At 47.0% G+C, this 12,571-nt stretch overlaps 2 protein-coding genes across 2 annotated transcripts in view; both read right to left on the bottom strand.

The window, feature by feature from the left end:
* Positions 1–3,083: 3,083 nt before the first annotated feature.
* On the bottom strand, positions 3,084–6,849 carry LOC140278506 (uncharacterized). The gene is made up of 4 exons (XM_072373529.1): positions 6,438–6,849; positions 5,775–5,870; positions 5,542–5,675; positions 3,084–5,020 (listed from the first exon to the last, which is right to left on the bottom strand). The coding sequence occupies exons 1-4, from the start codon at positions 6,620–6,622 to the stop codon at positions 3,600–3,602; spliced, it is 1,836 nt and encodes a 611-aa protein (XP_072229630.1). The 5' UTR covers positions 6,623–6,849; the 3' UTR covers positions 3,084–3,599.
* A 1,239-nt stretch (positions 6,850–8,088) lies between these two features.
* abca5 (ATP-binding cassette, sub-family A (ABC1), member 5) overlaps positions 8,089–12,571 on the bottom strand; it is a 34,741-nt gene continuing 30,258 nt past the window's right edge. The window contains exons 34-38 of the mRNA XM_072373511.1: positions 11,228–11,347; positions 10,989–11,141; positions 10,609–10,688; positions 10,467–10,522; positions 8,089–9,975 (exon numbers count right to left, since the gene is read on the bottom strand). Coding sequence (XP_072229612.1) covers positions 9,835–9,975; positions 10,467–10,522; positions 10,609–10,688; positions 10,989–11,141; positions 11,228–11,347 — 550 coding nt within the window. The 3' untranslated portion in view covers positions 8,089–9,834. The remainder of the gene's footprint in view (positions 9,976–10,466; positions 10,523–10,608; positions 10,689–10,988; positions 11,142–11,227; positions 11,348–12,571) is intronic.

Below are 12,571 nucleotides of genomic sequence, written 5' to 3'. Positions count from 1 at the left end.
CCTCCTCTTTCACCAGGAGCTGCTGGACACGAGGAACCTCCTCTTTCACCGGGAGCTGCTGGACACGAGGAACCTCCTCTTTCACCGGGAGCTGCTGGACACGAGGAACCTCCTCTTTCACCAGGAGCTGCTGGACACGAGGAACCTCCTCTTTCACCGGGAGCTGCTGGACACGAGGAACCTCCTCTTTCACCGGGAGCTGCTGGACACGAGGAACCTCCTCTTTCACCGGGAGCTGCTGGACACGAGGAACCTCCTCTTTCACCAGGAGCTGCTGGACACGAGGAACCTCCTCTTTCACCAGGAGCTGCTGGACACGAGGAACCTCCTCTTTCACCGGGAGCTGCTGGACACGAGGAACCTCCTCTTTCACCAGGAGCTGCTGGACACGAGGAACCTCCTCTTTCACCCGGAGCTGCTGGACACGAGGAACCTCCTCTTTCACCGGGAGCTGCTGGACACGAGGAACCTCCTCTTTCACCGGGAGCTGCTGGACACGAGGAACCTCCTCTTTCACCAGGAGCTGCTGGACACGAGGAACCTCCTCTTTCACCGGGAGCTGCTGGACACGAGGAACCTCCTCTTTCACCAGGAGCTGCTGGACACGAGGAACCTCCTCTTTCACCGGGAGCTGCTGGACACGAGGAACCTCCTCTTTCACCAGGAGCTGCTGGACACGAGGAACCTCCTCTTTCACCGGGAGCTGCTGGACACGAAGAACCTCCTCTTTCACCGGGAGCTGCTGGACACGAGGAACCTCCTCTTTCACTGGGAGCTGCTGGACACGAGGAACCTCCTCTTTCACCGGGAGCTGCTGGACACGAGGAACCTCCTCTTTCACCTGGAGCTGCTGGACACGAGGAACCTCCTCTTTCACCGGGAGCTGCTGGACACGAGGAACCTCCTCTTTCACCGGGAGCTGCTGGACACGAGGAACCTCCTCTTTCACCCGGAGCTGCTGGACACGAGGAACCTCCTCTTTCACCCGGAGCTGCTGGACACGAGGAACCTCCTCTTTCACCGGGAGCTGCTGGACACGAGGAACCTCCTCTTTCACCGGGAGCTGCTGGACACGCGGAACCTCCTCCTGAGTCGAACGTCTCCACCTGCATGTGAGGGAAAAACTGACAGCGGGGGCCGACGTCACACCATCTGAAACCACTGCAGGGAGCGTTCGTTTCACCCTCTCAGGTGCTTTACTTCTTACTTATTTTGGAGAAACTTCCATCCATCCGATTCTCACATCCTCTTAATCCCATCGAGGGTCCTGGGGGGCCGAAGCTGATGAAGAGTCAGTCTATGGCAGCCTTAAAGAAGCACAGAAAGGAAGGAAGAGGGACAGTTTGCTGTTGGCTTTAACTCTGACACAGAGATGCTGGGGTATCTCTGCCAGGACCTTCCAGTTAGTTTGTCTTATTGTGTGTATATTTTAATACGATATCTAACTATCTGTGGGATGAAATAGCCTTTTTCTTTTTTTTTTTACCCCAGTGGGGTCAGATTGCTGTTGCCAAAGCGATGCAAATATTCTCCATCAGCTGCGGCTGTGAAAATAATAAGATGTAAACTTAAAATAACCAGTTTAACCTCGTTTAGTGACTTTCGGTCTTCAGTGAAACCCGGAGCTGTTTGCTTCTCTTCTTTCCACATTTCCTCACATGTATCCCAAATATGGCCAAATTAAATATGAAACCTTCATATTTTATAGATATATTCAGAAATAGTGGTAGAAATGCAGCTCTTTGGGGCTATGACGATACCAGGGTCCAAGACTCTTACATTGTGCCTGATATGTTCTTTGAGTGGCTGCAGAGAAAAAGTGCTGAATACTGTATATAAAGTGCATATATATGAAAATATGTACAATAAAGAAGTGTCTGTGTGAACAAGTGAAAGAGAAACAGATGTCAAACACTTTGTAGAACAGAGACAAGGTTAAAAAAAATCATTTGATCATTTCAAGCTATAATAATTGACATTTTTGGGCCTTTTTATACATTAAGTTCCACATCTGTGTATAAAGCAGTTAACTATTTAAGAAATAATTCATAATCCATAGTAGTGATATAAATGTGAATACTTTACCTGCCAGGAACGTCTTTCAGGGTGTTTTCCTTCCCATTAGCCTTCATTCAGCCCTCTCTTCCTCGTCTTTTTCTCTCTTTAATCATCTTCACTTTGCTCGCGCGCTGTTTTCTACTCATTCACGGACCATAAAATGTCTTCTCGGCACCATCAGCTGCTCTGAAAGACGATTAAAACTTCCGAAGAAACGACACAACACCAAAACACAAATCTATGCTAGTTCGTCCGTCCCTTATTTTGTCCCTCTTGCAACAAATGCGACCAAACGAAGGTTCCTATCTCCGTATTTGATCTAATTCTGCATCCCATCGCTCCTAAAACCGAATTCTCATCATTTATTAAAGTAAACAGTTTAGTTAATAACCTTTTTTTAAAAATCATTTAATTATCAGTAACTGCTACAGAGCATGAGATCCATTCAAAAGTAAGTTCTGCATTTTAAACCCCACAGTGATGATTGATGATGATTTTTTTCAGTGCACGACACACCTGCACAAGCGACTCATTTTTCTCCTCATATCAAATGTAATTTATTTCTGAAAGTACAAAATAATAAAACTTTTCCCACCAGAAACAAACCAAACCTTTGTGGTTTGATCAGAACTGGGAGCACCTGTTTTTCTTTGCTTCAGCCGTTTCAAATGTTCTTTCAAAGCGACAGTATGAAGAGTGGAAAATGCAGAGAAACAGGTTCTGCGACTGTTAACGAACGGATCAGCGCCTGTAAGGACAACATGTGGTCAGTTCCTGCTGCGGTTTTATTGGTGAATTATATGATGAATGACGTGGTCGTGAAATATCACAGAAAGTTTTCCAGAGAAATGTATTGATGTTAGCATCATTAATAAAAGTGTGTAGAGCATCAGCTGCAGTGCAGTCCATCTCTGGTATTAATTAAATAAACAGGATGGAAACACTGAAGATAACAATGAAAACAGTCTTTATTTGAAGCATCACATGTGCCTAAAAACAGGAAAAACCCATGAAAGAAATGCACTGAAAGGAGCCAGTGGGGGGGGGTGATCTCATCTATAATAACACCGTGTCGTCCTTAAGCTTCCAACAAAGGGAACTAAAACACTGAGCAACAGGTGTAAAGAACATCTGTAGCACCAGAGAAGAACAGATAAAACCTTCTTTAAGCATCCAAAACCTTTTCAAAGCGGAAAGCCACGCTATTGCTAACTGAGCTGTGATTGGGCGAGAGGCGGGCACACCTGGACAGGTCGCCAGTCCATCACAGAGACACACAACTCCCAGAGTACCCGGAGAACCCGCTAACTCCTCACGGACAGAACCCGGCTGGGAATCGAACCAGGAACCCTCTGTTGTGAGGTGACGGCGCTAATCATCACGCCACGGCGTGGTCGTACAGTCGCTGTGGCTCCTCTGGCATCACGCCGCCGTCCTCTCTGGGAGGAGGAGCTAACGCCCTCTGAACACCTGCAGCTTCCAGTTCAGCCGGAGCTCACTGAGCGTCTGTGCTGATGTGGTTCCCTGCGGTAACCGCGCGGTTACTCTCCTGCGTGCACGCGTGCGTGCACCTTCAGATTTCGATGGTCCGTATACCTTTTCCCACACAGGCTGCAGCTGAACGGCTTCTCTCCAGAGTGGACTCTTCGGTGTCTCTTCAGGATTCCGTGTTGGCTGAAGCTTTTGCCACATTCGTCACATCCGAAGGGTTTCTCTCCCGTGTGCACCCTCATGTGTCTCTTCAGAATCGCCTGCTGGATGAATTTCTTACCGCAGACGTCACAGCTAAATGGTTTCTCTCCCGTGTGAACTTTGACGTGTCGCTGCAGAGTCGCTCGGTGCTTAAATCTTTTGGCACATAAGCTGCAGCTGTACGGTTTCTCTCCCGTGTGGACCAGCATGTGCGTCTTCAGACCTCGCTGACGTGTGAATCTTTTACCACAAACGCTACAATCAAAGGGTTTCACTCCTGTGTGGAGCTTTATGTGAGACTTCAGGGTGACGTGATGTTTGAATCTTTTCCCACAAACGTCACACGTGAACGGCTGCTCTGCTGTGTGGACTCTCATGTGTGTCTGCAGGATGCCCTTCTGCCTGAAGCTTCTCCCGCACACATCACAGCTGAATGGTTTCTCTCCCGTGTGGACCGTCATGTGCCTCTGAAGGTTTCCCTGCTGGATGAAGCTCTTACCGCACTCATGGCAGCGAAAAGGTCTCTCTCCCGTGTGGACTCTCACGTGCCCCTTCAGGCTTGTCAGGTGGGTAAATCTCTGGCCACAAAGATCGCAGACAAATCGCTTCTCTTCTGCCTCGGCTGTCGTCTTTGGAGCCGAACTTTGCTTCTCGCCGAGACTTTTTGTATCAACCAAAGAGCTGGAAGAACCTTTTCCCGAGTGACTCGTCATGTGAATCTGAAGAGACCTTTTGTAGAGAAACCGTTTGCCGCAGTGGGAGCACCTGAAGGATTTTTTCACAGTGTTAAAGCCCACGTCACCGTTTTCGCCCGACTCCGGCGCCGGGCTCGCCTTCCCTCCATTCTCGCCAGCTTCGACTTCAGGTTGAGAGTCTGCCAGCGGTTCCTGCCAATCCTCCTCCTCCTCGTATTCACTGACTTCAGTCTCAGAAGAGTCGGAAGCCTCTGCATCTGAACTTGGTTGTAAACGACTGTCTGGAGCCGGGTTCTTGTGTGGTTCCGGTCCGGTCCGGGCCTCTCGCTCAGTGTCCTGCATGTGTTCAGCTGAGCTGCTGGTTGGAGGCTCTGCCCCTCTGTTGTCTTCGGGTTTGATTTGATGGAACTGAGGTTTCTCATCAGCATCATCGCCTTCACTCTTCACGGTGATGTCAGCCTCCTCCTCCTCCTCCTCCTCCTCCTCCTCCTTTACGTGAAGGAGGTCTGGACTGTGCTGCTCCAGACTCGGGCTCCATGGAACTTCCTCTTTCACCACCAGCAGCTGCTGGATGTCTGCAGGGATCAGTGGAAAACACACGGCCATTAACTTATCAGTTAAGAACATGCAAACCTTTCCATCTGACAGATTATTGAATGTAAATGCTGCTGCTCCACCGGCCCAACCCTCCACTTCCAGATGGCTGTGGGTAACGTGGCTGGGAGCACATTTTGGGACCATAAAACAGCTGTGGAGTGAGCTCCTTCCCCTCAGGTGTCTACTGAAACCCTTTAAATATTGGGACTGGATAGTGTAGTAGTATGATTGTCACCTTCCATGTAGGAGACCTGGGTTCAAATCCCCTGCATGAAAGGTATTACCTCCAGTAGGGTCCTTAGGTCCTACCTGCCTACCTGTAAGTCGCTTTGGATAAAAGCTTCTGCTAAATGCATAAACAGTTAAAATAACTAAAGCTTTGCAGTCTGAGCTGTGGTTGGGTTTCACCTGAAAGGTTTCCAGCTCCAGAACAAGAGGAACATTTCAAGTTCAATAAGGTGAAGCCAACAGAGGGGGGAGCATTAAACGTGTCACTTACCGGCGTCTGTCGGCAGCCACTCTGACCGAGCCGGGAACCTGCTGCGGTCATCGGGTGGAAGGTTCCTCCTTTCAGAGCAGTTTTCTCCAGAAATCAGGTCGCATTCGCCATTTTTCTCCCGCAGCTGACTGAGACTGGAACCACACACAACCAACACTTAATATCCAGCAGAAGGAAGGTCAGCAGGGTTCTGCTCCTTCTGCTGTTGGACTCACACCATGAAGTGAAATCACCTGTCTGCTCCACTGGAAACATCTGAGCCGGAGGCGGCTGCTGGTGCCACTTCAGAGGGTGGGGGAGGAGCCGGTGGTGTGTGAGCTCGCTCATAGCTGCAGAAATAACAGCAACATCAGGAGTGGGACTGCTACACGGCACAAAATCCATCACAACAGGCTTCATCCTGACGGAAAAACCCGGAACAAGAACTCATCAACGGACAGATACCGCCCTGAAAATCCAGCACATTCCCTGAAGGTCCTGCTGACCACCAGGGAACGTTGGGATGTCTCAGGGAACATTTGACCGATGCTCTCCACAGACCGCAGGCATCAAAGCTTTGGAGCTGCTTCATCAAATGTTCCCAGAACACTTAGTTTGGATCATTTCTGAGCTTTTAAACCTGTGAGACAGCAGATGTTTAACAGAAAACAGATGCTGTGAACTGGAGGCTGACATGAACTCTTTTGCTGTTTGCAGACTTACAAAAGAAAAAGAAAAAGCTTCAGCTGGATGTTGCAAATCTACCACATAAGTTTAGCAAAGAGCAATAACTAAAATAACGTTAATAACAACACAACAGACCAAATAAAACAGGAGTTTTGGTGCAGAAATCTGGTATTTTTCTTCATTCTCACATGAAAACAACAGAGGATGAAAACATGAACGGGTGGCATTACCTGTTCAGTAGAAAACAGGCAACCTGGACGTCAGACTGGAAACATTTGTCCCTCCTCAGTGACACCCACCTGGGAAAGGCCACACCAATGTTTACACACGTATTCTGTTGCTGTTTTTCCGCTCTTTGCTTCGGATCTGACGAAGATTCACACTCGTTTGCTTCTGTCAGCGTAAGATCCGCCATTTGACTCGTCCTCACAAGACAAACGATTTCGCCTAAAACAAAAAAAGCAAAGAGCTTTCAGCTTCACGTACTGTAGTAATGCAGCAGAGCTCCTGTCCTTTCCGACCTCAATTGTGTTCCCTCATGAAACTCAGGCGCCTGCTACGGTTCCTAGCACCGTTCTTTACCTGATATTAAACCCACTTTCACGTTATTTTACGGTGCACATTTACTCCAGGCTTTCCTATAAGAGCTTTTTTAAACTAAACACGTCTAATATGTAGTTGTATTTTATTAAATTTTAACCGGAAGTGTAATCGCTGATGTAGTTCCACAGCATGACCACAAGAGGGCAGCGAATGAACACGATGCCAACAACGGAGGCTGATAAACTGTCTTAATAAATTACATCATTCAAGTAAAAAGAGGGTAAAAAATTAGATGAATAAACTTTTCTTTTCTATAATCAGACATAACTGTCATACGGATACAAACTGTTGACAAAATGAGGGTTAACCTTTTAATACAAGCTGGTTTACTGTTAAACAGATTTCTGATAGGACGCCTCGCTCAGAATGAACAAATTATCTGTTAATTAAATCACAACATTCGAGTAAAAACAGAGCAAAAAATTATATGAATAAACTTTTTTTCTACATGAAAAGGTCGTAAAGAGAGCACAAAGTTTACGGTGATGACAAAGGTACTTCCGGTACTCACCGGAAGTCATCTTGTATATTGTAGTTCCGCGCTGTGACCACAAGAGGGCAGTAAATGAACATTATACCAATAACGGAGGCTGATAAACTGTTATAACTGACAGAAAGTCCCAGGCGACGTTTAACAGTTCATTTAAAGAATACAATAAATCAAAAAGTGAACACATATGTGCAGCTAAATGTATCTGCTAATTCTGCTGGTTTAGATTATTTAATGTTCCTGGATTTGTTTACCGCTGTGACAGCGAGAGGAAAGTTAGCATAATGATAACTATGCTAACCTATAGGACAGTTAGCATATAGACTATGCTAACCTATAGCACAGTTAGCATATAGACTATTCTAACCTATAGCACAATTAGTATAGAGACTATGCTACATGCTTAGAAGAGACATGCTAGCTCTACTTAGCATTCACATCCAGGGAAAATATACAAAATAAAAACTTGAATCAGTCTTTCTTTAATTTTGCGAGATATATCACCAAATCTCTTGTAGCTGTTGTAATAATGAATCAAATAGATTATAAACAAACTGCGTTGCTATAAAACAATTTAACAGTAAAATACCACATATTCAAGCTTCCTCCCACAGATCGTGCTGTAAAGTTAACTGATGACGTGTAGTTTGTCTCCACGTTGACTCTGTGGCGAATTAAGTTCTCAGAGACTGTTGTACTTGCATTCAAGAGGGCCTTAAACCTTTAAACTGGTTACAACCTTCACAAAGATAAAGCTAAATATAACTGCACAGGAACACCTTTGGTTTAAACATGTTTAATACATCAGAAAACTTCTGCAACCCTGGACCATGTATTTAAACTCCTATATCAATTAAATTAATAGCTTTTGGCTTTATGAAACTTTACTTAAAATATTCACATAAAACAGGCGAAAAAACTCCTTTAAATAAACATTTATTCATTAAAAGGTTGTGTATAGATCAAAAGTCCTTCCAGACAGGACGATACAAGAGGCAAACACTGCACACAACTAAACACGATCTTTAAAAAATTAAATTGGTGCACGGAAAATCTTACAAAGATTGCATAATACAAAAAAAAGGTTAGAAAACGTCCCAGAAATAGTGCAAATCTTACCACCACCAGGAAAATCAAATAAAACCTGCTCCGACGCCCCTTTTTCCAGAGGAAAAAGAACATTTTGGTCTTCTTGAGGTGAAACCTTATCAACTAAAATGTGACGCTGCTGGTTACATGTTAAACTGAGGCCTAACCGTTGATGTCACCAACAAGTTAAATAACATAAAAAGGGACCGTGAGATGAGTCGATGTTGTTCAACTGAGGGCAGATCCAGTGTTTGTTTGAGAAAACAACTTAAATGTGTGCAAAAAAACCAAGAATTTCACACTTTTCACATTAAAAGTCCCACTGAATCCTGAAAGTGACATTTTAAAAAACAGCAATCTGTGGCAGACATGGAAGCTACAGCATGAACACTTTGAGGTATCATCCCTGAACAAAGACACTGGGAAGAAGAAACTCTGCTAAATAAGTGAGTGTTGGATCGTTTCTCCTTTCAGGAACCTGAAGGTTCTGCAGCTGTTGGACGACAAGTCCAAGAAACCGGCTCCAACCGAGGCGGACGACACCCCAATACGTCAGTTTGTGTTGCGTTTCATCATCTTTTCCTGTTGTTTTAGGTTAGTTTGTGCACCCAGCAGCCACCGTGAGTGGAAAAATCTCCCTTTAAGCCAAAGATCTCACCTGAAAGTGATGAAAAATTACAATTTGCTGATAGGTATTGCACCGATGATGCACCTGCTTGTTTAAATGTGAGATTACGCAGAAACTTTACAGCACGACTAACACACACACACACACACACACACACACGAACTACGCCACGGTAAGAAAACAGCTGTGTGGTTAAAAGTGGCACCGGAGTGAGAGAGCGGCGGCAGGAAGCTCCTCAGAGCCGTCGCTGGGTTACAGACTCCTCGTGCTGGAGGCCCAACGTACATTCAAAACATCCAAAGAAGAGCCGGCTGCACCGCTCCACGTCCCGGGTCAGAGGGCGCCGCGCTACATGTACTGGTGCATATCTACACTGCGTTCCCGGGGCGAGCGGCGCCTGTCCAACAGCCGCCTGCCACACGCTGAAACCCTGCCCAGGCGTGGCTGGACGCAGCCTCAGAGGAAACTCTGAAAAGAGTGTGTGAGGGCCGGTGTGTGCTGCTTTGGTTCGATCATGGATGGATCTCAGTTTAGTGCTAAAAAAAAAAAACAGTGTCACAAACACAACAGACAAAAAAGCCTCGGAGGCGAGCAAAAAACATGCCGACAGTGACGACTCCTGCTGGATCACAAAGTGGAAACATGAGGAGGTGGCAGCATGCTGGCAGGTCCCTCAGTCAGAAAACACGGAGCCCCAGAGGACGAGGCTCACGCACATGCACACCTCAGCCCTGAGGCTGTCCCAGTGCGAGCTGGGAGTCTGTCAGAGCGGCGGCGGGCAGCCGGCGGCGAGCCTCACACGACGAAGCCGGACGGTTCACAGCTGGTGGACGATGCTGTCAGCGTGGTTGGCTGAGAGGGAGCCGTCCTGCCGAAGCCGCTGCCACTGGAAGGTTGTGCTGAGGGACCCCACCTCATCCTCCTCGCTCTCCTGCTCCTTCGCAAACTCCATGAAAACCTGCAGGGGTCAGAGGTCAGGAGGGGTCAGAGGTGGAGAGAGCCTAAAGCTCTTCTTCACAAACTGTTTCCATCTTCCTTTCTCTGGCTGAGTTGGTCGTCTTTGAACTTATTTTCAAGCTAATCTTGGCACGATTCTTGGTTTAGAAATGTTCTTAAGTACAGATAAACACTTTAAACCAGATAGTTTCTATCGTCTTTGCTCCCTCTGAAGCTCCTTCTTACAGCATCTCATCAGTTAAGGCTGTTTTTATCGATTCAAAGTGTGTCGTAACGGATCACAGTCCTCTTCCTCATCGCCACAGCCTTTAATCTCTACGGTTTAAACACTTTGATCAGCATTCAGCGACTCTTCTGACCTTTGAACAAACACTAAAACCTCTCAGCAGCACCTGATCAATGTGACTTTTATTGGATCAATAAGATGAGTGGCGTCAGTATCATTTGAGCTGTAGCTATCGGTGGAATCTCTGGAGCTCATTCAGCACCTACCTGCTCTAATGTTGACTGAGAGAAGTTGTACTCCTCAAAGTTGAAGGTCTGTTTGGCTGAAAGCAAAAGGAAGCATGAATTACATTAAATGGATTCATTCATCTGTGCAGCAGGAGGAGGAAGGAGGAGGAAGGAGGCTCACCACTCTCTAACTGAGAGAAGGACTTGGCCAGAGATCGGACGTCCTCCATGGGGATCTTGTACACCATCAGAGTAGCAAAGCTGTGAAGAAGGCAGCAGCAACACGGTTTTTACAGGAGCTTTAATTTGACGAATGTTTGGGTTTTACGTCGACTTTTTAATGAAAATCCAGTTTTGTATGAAATAATCTTTTTATATGGACTCAGCTCGGTGCTGCAGCTGTTTCCCTCTGAAGCTTCCAGCTTCTGCTGCATCCCAAACCGCCTGAACTCACCGTTTTCTCTCCTCCCAGCAGCAGGACGTTTGAAACGGTTTAACGGCGCATCTTAAAAGCTGCTGAGGAGGCGGTTTCCCTCAGGCTGACTGAGGCCTGGGACTCACCTCTCCTGCCGGGCGGCGTGAGGGAAGATCCGGCGGATCTCTTTGTGCAGCAGCGCCACCTGCTGCAGCCCCGTCAGCTCCTCTCTGAGTTTCACCTCCAGACTGTAACCTCGACCATATTTCCCTTTTAAATGTTGGATGGAGCCGATGCACCTGTTGGAGAGAGGCGGGCGGCGTTTAAGCTGCAGGATAAACCAGAAACCTGGCGAATCTTCCAGAACTCCCTTCTAAGCGCTAACCTCAGCTGGCCAGACACCATGATGGCAACGCGGTCGCACACGGCCTCGGCCTCCTCCATGTAGTGCGTGGTGAGGACGGCTCCTCGCTGGCGGTTCTTGAAGGCAGCACGAATGGCCCTCCTGCAGAAAGGAGACCGATCAGAGGATTGCTGGCTTTCACCTCCAGCTGGGGTCCTTAGAAAAGACCCCCAAACCGGGGGCTCACACCAAAGGCTCACAACCCGCTGCTTCTACTTCTTCTGCCGCCGGAAGCGGCCAAAGGGGCGGGGCTTATATGTATAGCAACTAGCATATATATATATATATAATAATCCATCCATACATCGGTTCCCTCTTTCACCATGGATCGTACTCTGGGCCTTCTTTGTGTTTCTTTGTGTTTGCGCTCTGCCGTTTTCTGCTTTTTTCCACCTTTTTATCCGCCTTTTTTCCACCTTTTTTCCACTTTTTTCCACCTTTTTTCCACTTTTTTCCACCTTTTTATCCGCCTTTTTTCCACTTTTTCCCACCTTTTTATCTGCCTTTTTCCCACCTTTTTTTCCGCCTTTTTTCCGCCTTTTTTCCACCTTTTTTTCCACCTTTTTTCCCGCCTTTTGTTCCACCTTTTTCCCGCCTTTTGTTCCACCTTTTTTCCCGCCTTTTGTTCCACCTTTTTTCCGCCTTTTTCCCACCTTTCTACCGCCTTTTTTCTGCCTTTTTTCTGCCTTCGGAATCCAGATCGGCCCTAATTGGCTGTCGTCGCGTCGCATCACTGCTCATTTGCATAAAGTTGAGTCTTTCTCAACTCTTGAAGCTCACGAAGCTCATGAAGCTCACAACGCCGGCCGCTCATCGACGCCAGCTTACATTGAAAATGAACGGCAGCTGGCCGCTCACGACGCTTTTGGTGTGAGCCCCCGGTTACGCCCCCTGCCTACCTGGGATATGAGTGCGAGTCGCTTGGGATAAAAGCTTCTGCTGAATGAATAAACTTAATATTTAGACATTTTCCTCCGGTTTCCTGCATCAAATCAAGCTGCGACACAAACGCAGCAATTTGTGCGACAGTAATAACGGTCCGTGTGAAACACAAAGTCGTGAACCGTTAAATTAGGAGCTTCTGACTTGTTTCGAAGTACGTGCACACTCCCAGGTGTGCACGTACAGGTGTGAACCTGCCCTGCAGCACCTGACAGCTGAGGCACCGCAGTTCACGACTTTGGTTTCCAGCCAACGCTTTGCTTCACAGTCTCTTGACATTTTTGTGGGCTTTTGATGGTGTCTTGATGCCTCAAATGGAGGTTTGTTTTTATTATGAAGGTGTTACATCCCACAATTACAGCCCAAAACTGCCAAATTCTCTGT

This window comes from Leuresthes tenuis, unplaced genomic scaffold, assembly GCF_036924035.1.
Source record: "Leuresthes tenuis unplaced genomic scaffold, fLeuTen1.0.hap1 SCAF_20, whole genome shotgun sequence".
Classification (NCBI taxonomy): domain Eukaryota; kingdom Metazoa; phylum Chordata; class Actinopteri; order Atheriniformes; family Atherinopsidae; genus Leuresthes; species Leuresthes tenuis.
The sequence above is the reverse complement of the archived record's forward strand: the minus strand, read 5'-3'. Positions and strand labels throughout refer to the sequence as shown.

What these genes read in the sequence shown, in the direction of transcription:
- LOC140278506 (XM_072373529.1), bottom strand. Translation starts at nt 6,622, where the DNA reads ATGGCGGATCTTACGCTGACAGAAGCAAACGAGTGTGAATCTTCGTCA. An exon ending in GCCTGTTTTCTACTGAACAG is followed by an intron (nt 5,871 to 6,437) that starts GTAATGCCACCC and finishes TTATTTCTGCAG; the next exon opens with CTATGAGCGAGCTCACACAC. An exon ending in GTGGCTGCCGACAGACGCCG is followed by an intron (nt 5,021 to 5,541) that starts GTAAGTGACACG and finishes TGATCCCTGCAG; the next exon opens with ACATCCAGCAGCTGCTGGTG.